The sequence below is a fragment of the Atta cephalotes genome, assembly GCF_000143395.1.
Source record: "Atta cephalotes unplaced genomic scaffold scaffold00026, whole genome shotgun sequence".
NCBI lineage: Eukaryota > Metazoa > Arthropoda > Insecta > Hymenoptera > Formicidae > Atta > Atta cephalotes.
Window position 1 is genome coordinate 2782068 of NW_012130090.1, and position 4928 is coordinate 2786995.

At 34.8% G+C, this 4928-nt stretch overlaps 1 protein-coding gene across 1 annotated transcript in view; it reads left to right on the forward strand.

The window, feature by feature from the left end:
* The first annotated feature begins 2867 nt into the window (after nt 1-2867).
* LOC105620458 (afadin) overlaps nt 2868-4928 on the forward strand; it is a 97932-nt gene continuing 95871 nt past the window's right edge. The window contains exons 1-2 of the mRNA XM_012201948.1: nt 2868-2978; nt 3051-3243. Coding sequence (XP_012057338.1) covers nt 2868-2978; nt 3051-3243 — 304 coding nt within the window. The remainder of the gene's footprint in view (nt 2979-3050; nt 3244-4928) is intronic.

The following is a 4928-nucleotide window of genomic DNA, read 5'->3' on the forward strand; positions in this document are numbered from 1 at the left end:
TAATATAAGGCATGTAAAAGATTTATGTTCATTTCCACCAACGTAGATTAACTTTAATCTCGGTTCAACTTCGTCTTTTTTTAATTCTAAAGATTAGACAAAGAGTAAGTAGAAATGGGCATTAGTGGTTATTTCGTAATACATATAGTGGAATAGTAAAACATGTTGTGTAGCAAAATATAATGCTTTGCTTTCGTATTCTTTGTTTAATTTGTTGTCTTATATATCTCACCTGTTTGGGATATATGGCATTTTTAGCAAGCGGAATTTATGCCCAAAGCATACAAAATGCGCAGATTGAATTTAGTACACTAAATGCAATAAACGCATTATATGAAATGTATACTTTATGTCATAATACTTGTAATATATATAGGAAGATTGTAATTATTATTTATTACTTCATATATACCATTTTTATTCCTTTATAAACATTTTAAGTTATTGTGTCATTACTTCTTATTTATGTATTATTATATATTATTATATATGTATTATTTGTAAATTTTTCAGCCGTACATATCGTACATACCTCTCCTCTCCCCTCCTTCTATGAGTAGCCATATATCCCCTATGGAATATATGGCAAAAATGCAAGGATTTTAAAAAGTTTATTTTTTAATATGAAAAATAAATGTTTCAGATTTTTAATATTTTTTTCATAGTAGATAGTACAAAGTTTTTACTAGATATAATTTGTTTACTTTAAACATAGTAAATAATACTTGATAAATTAAGTTTTTGATGGTGCGGCGTGTATACCGGAGTTACCCTAAAAAAAACGTAAATTTATAATAATGCATATTTCCATAATAAACAAAAAAAATATTTTTGTTATGTAAATTCCCTATTGTTTTAAAATTAATATGAAGTGCCATATTAAGTAGTGATTTAGTGTTAGAATTTAAATGACTTATCAATAAAATAAAGAAACATATCATAAAGAAGAAAGTCAAACTGAAAACACAATGTTTAGATTATTTATTATTAAAGAATAATTACAATAAAAATTTTAGATGTTAAGGTTTATATACAAAGTATATTATTATTATTTTAATTAATGCATAAAATATCTCTTGAACTATCAATGAATTTTAGAGAAAAATGTTTCAGACAAAAGTTATATGGTTTAAAACAATAACGTTTGCCAATCCTGAGTATTATATAAAAGAAATATTTTGTTATGAAACTTGTTTTAGCTTACATTTTACTATGAAGCTGGAAGCCGATTAAATTAAAAACCCGATTTTTGCAATTTCGCTTTTAAAAATTTTATAATAAATAAAATGGAATGTTCCTATTCGCAGATACATGTTTTTATACTGATATTAGTGATATTTTATCTCCTAGAAATAATACTGCATTGTGAGACTTATCTGACCTATCTATATTTTCTGATGCTGTGAAAGTGCATGCAGAGTCGGATTTTGTAAATTGGTTTTTGAAAAATTATAATTACGTGTATAAAAATTATAATTGCACTATACAGTTGGAATATTTTTATTTTATTATTTTCTTTCTAAAAAAAATCGCTCTGTCGAGCCTTTAGGTGACTAATTAGATGTACAACTTTGCTTCCGCCGTTTTTTTCCGAAATTCGAGACTTTATTGTAAAAAACTGGTTATACATTTATGATTCAAAGTATTGTCCATCGCTGGCCACTACTTTCTCCCATCTTTCGGGTAGCGTACGAATCCCGCGTCGAAAAAACTGATCATCTTTTGAGGCTATCCACGAATCGATCCAATTTTTTACTTCTTCATAAGACCGGAAGTGCTGGTCAGCCAGGCCGTGTGCCATTGATTGAAACAAGTGATAGTCAGAGGGAGCAACGTCTGGAGAATACGGCGGGTGGGGACTTTCTATTTCAACGTTTCCAAGTATGTCTTGACCACTTTCGCAACATGGGGTCGAGCATTGTCATGCTGCAAAATCACTTTATCGTGTCTTTCGTTGTATTGCGGCCGTTTGTCTTTCAATGCTCGGCTCAAACGCATCAATTGCGTTCGATACCGATCGCCTGTGATTGTTTCAGTCGGTTTTAACAGTTCATAATACACTACGCCGAGTTGATCCCACCAGAGCATGACCTTGGACGTCAAAAATCACCGTTCTTGAAGCGTTGAAACCACTCACGACACGTTCTTTCACTAATAGCGGCCTCATAAGTATTTGAGAGTATTCGATGAGCCTCAGCCGCAGATTTCTTCATATTGAAGCAAAAAATTAAAACCCGCAAATGACAAGAATTTGGCTCGTAAACTGACATTTTCAATTGAGAATAACTTTATGATGCAGACACAAATCGACTAATGGGGTTATGTTGACAGATGTCCAAGTTTATTGTATGACGTCTATGATCTATTTATTTCGACCACCACTTACCGCTGAAGCCATCTATAGGAAAAACGGCGGAAGCAAAGTTGTACACCTAATATAATAACGAATATTGCAATTAAAATGCTATTTATGCAATATTTTAGCCATAATTTTATAAAGAAATTCGTCTTCAACTAAAAATCTCCGTAGTCTCTCCAATTGATCCTTAAAAAATAAATGTACGTTTATGCGTTGAAAAGAAAGAAAGTAACGATTCTGAGTGCAAAAAGTGCAAATAACACGAACAGATCTAATATATTTGATTCAATTATAATGTATAATACGATATTGTATAAGAATTTCTAAAGGTGCATTCTATTTATCCTTATTATGCATTCTTAGTTCTTTAATTAAAAAGAAAAGCTTGCGATTATGCGGTGCAATTAAGAAATCGTAACCTGTTTAATAATTCGTACAAGTTGTACAATTTTCGCAACTGTATCGATTGATTACAATTATATACACGTCGTCCGTCGTGTTTTTCAGGATGGCAACGGAATTGGTGAATAAAAAGGCGGAGCGGGACGCTCTCAGGGGAGTTATACAGCAATGGAACGCCAATCGCTTGGACCTGTTTGAACTTTCGGAGCCCAACGAAGTGAGTGTCGCATCTAAATTTTGCAAAATCGTTTCCGCCTTCAGTCGAGTTATATTACTTTTTTCTCAATAGGACTTGGAGTTTCACGGCGTGATGAGGTTTTATTTCCAAGACAGCGGTCAAAAAGTCGCTACTAAATGCATCAGGGTTGCCTCGGACGCGACTAGCCAGGCAGTGATAGAAACGCTTATAGAAAAATTTCGTCCCGACATGAGAATGCTGTCCGTCCCAGAATATGCTCTTTACGAGATTCATGAGAATGGAGGTGAGTTACATCATCGATATGCTGATTCTACAATGTCGATAGATGGTAGTCTTATCGACGAAATTGATCAATAGCTAACTTATACGACTAACATTGGTTGGCCAGCTTCACCGATTAAGATTAATAATTTCCGACTGTAAACTCATTGTAGAATTAGCATAATATAAGTTTGCATGATTTTTGAAAAAGAATAATAATTTTCTATTGTTTTTTTCTGTTGTGCTGAATCTGAATACATTAGTGAAAATGTTTTATCATGTCAGGTTTTTGAGAAAAATAAAGTTGAAATTCCTGAAAAGCATATTTTTTATTATTTTTGAAAATTTGTAGCTGATGCACTTGACGTGCGAGACATTTCGAAAAGATGAGCTTAAATTAATTCTTGAATTATACTTTAACATAAAAAAAAATAATTTTTTACAGCCAGTATCGAATCTCTGACGAGCTTTGTTTTTAAAGTATTTCTCCTATAATCGTAACTAAAAAGTTAATCGCGTACAATCTACGAATATGCCTCTCCGCGCGTACTCTCTGAAAAGAGAAATTTTTGAGGCGAGCGTACACACACGCATGAATGTATCTGTGTACGAACCAAAGAGATTGTATATATAGAATAGTAAGGAATAAGGGTCCCTGTAAATGGAAATGTTAGATAGTAGAAAAGGAAAGCATACGGGATGGCTGGAGAAAGAATCAAAGAAGAGTAGAGTGGACTCATCCGAAAGTCATGTTGAAGCGTGTTGAAATAAGTAGGAGATATAATAGGAGCGTGATGAAACTATTGTATCGTATTATAGTATAGTATTGTATGATATATTGTATGACAATATGTATATACACATACATGCACATGAGCTGTAAATGGCGGAACCAATCAGAAAAGAGAAACATACTCCGCTTCACTCTCTCTTGATTTTCTCTGGGGATTATTTTTATCTTTGTCTAATATTGCGCGCATTGAATTTTGAAAGCTAAGTGAGGTGGCATCGAGGAGAGGAAGTATTAAGTGTACAAATGAATAATTCAAATGTTTTTTAGTAGTTAAGAAATTAATTTTAAAATCATTGATTTTCCCGCTCTTTTACGATTATGTAATGTTGTTGACATATAGCTATTAAAAATAACATTTAGTATGGCGAAAGGCTTAACATAATCTTCGAAAATATTCAGTTCAGTAAAGTGCATTTGGTGGGATAACAAAGGCATGCTCTATTATGAGCTGATGGAACCGGATAAAACAATTACTGCAGACTGCTATCAACGCCATTTAATTCGCTTGAGTCAAGAATTGAAATAAACACGCCCGTATACTGGAAAACGTCTTGTGAAATTGTTGCTTGATAATGCCAGGCTTCATATTGCTTCCAAAATAAAAGATATAATGAATCTTGGCTGGGATAGCCAAGGATCTTATAGCATCTGGCGTATTCACCAGACATCGCACGCATGCACTCACGCACGCACGCACGCACGCACGCACGCACGCACGCACGCACGCACGCACGCACGCACGCACGCACGCACGCACGCACGCACGCACGCACGCACGCACGCACGCACGCACGCACGCACGCACGCACGCACGCACGCACGCACGCACGCACGCACGCACGCACGCACGCACGCACGCACGCACGCACGCACGCACGCACGCACGCACGCACGCACGCACGCACGCACGCACG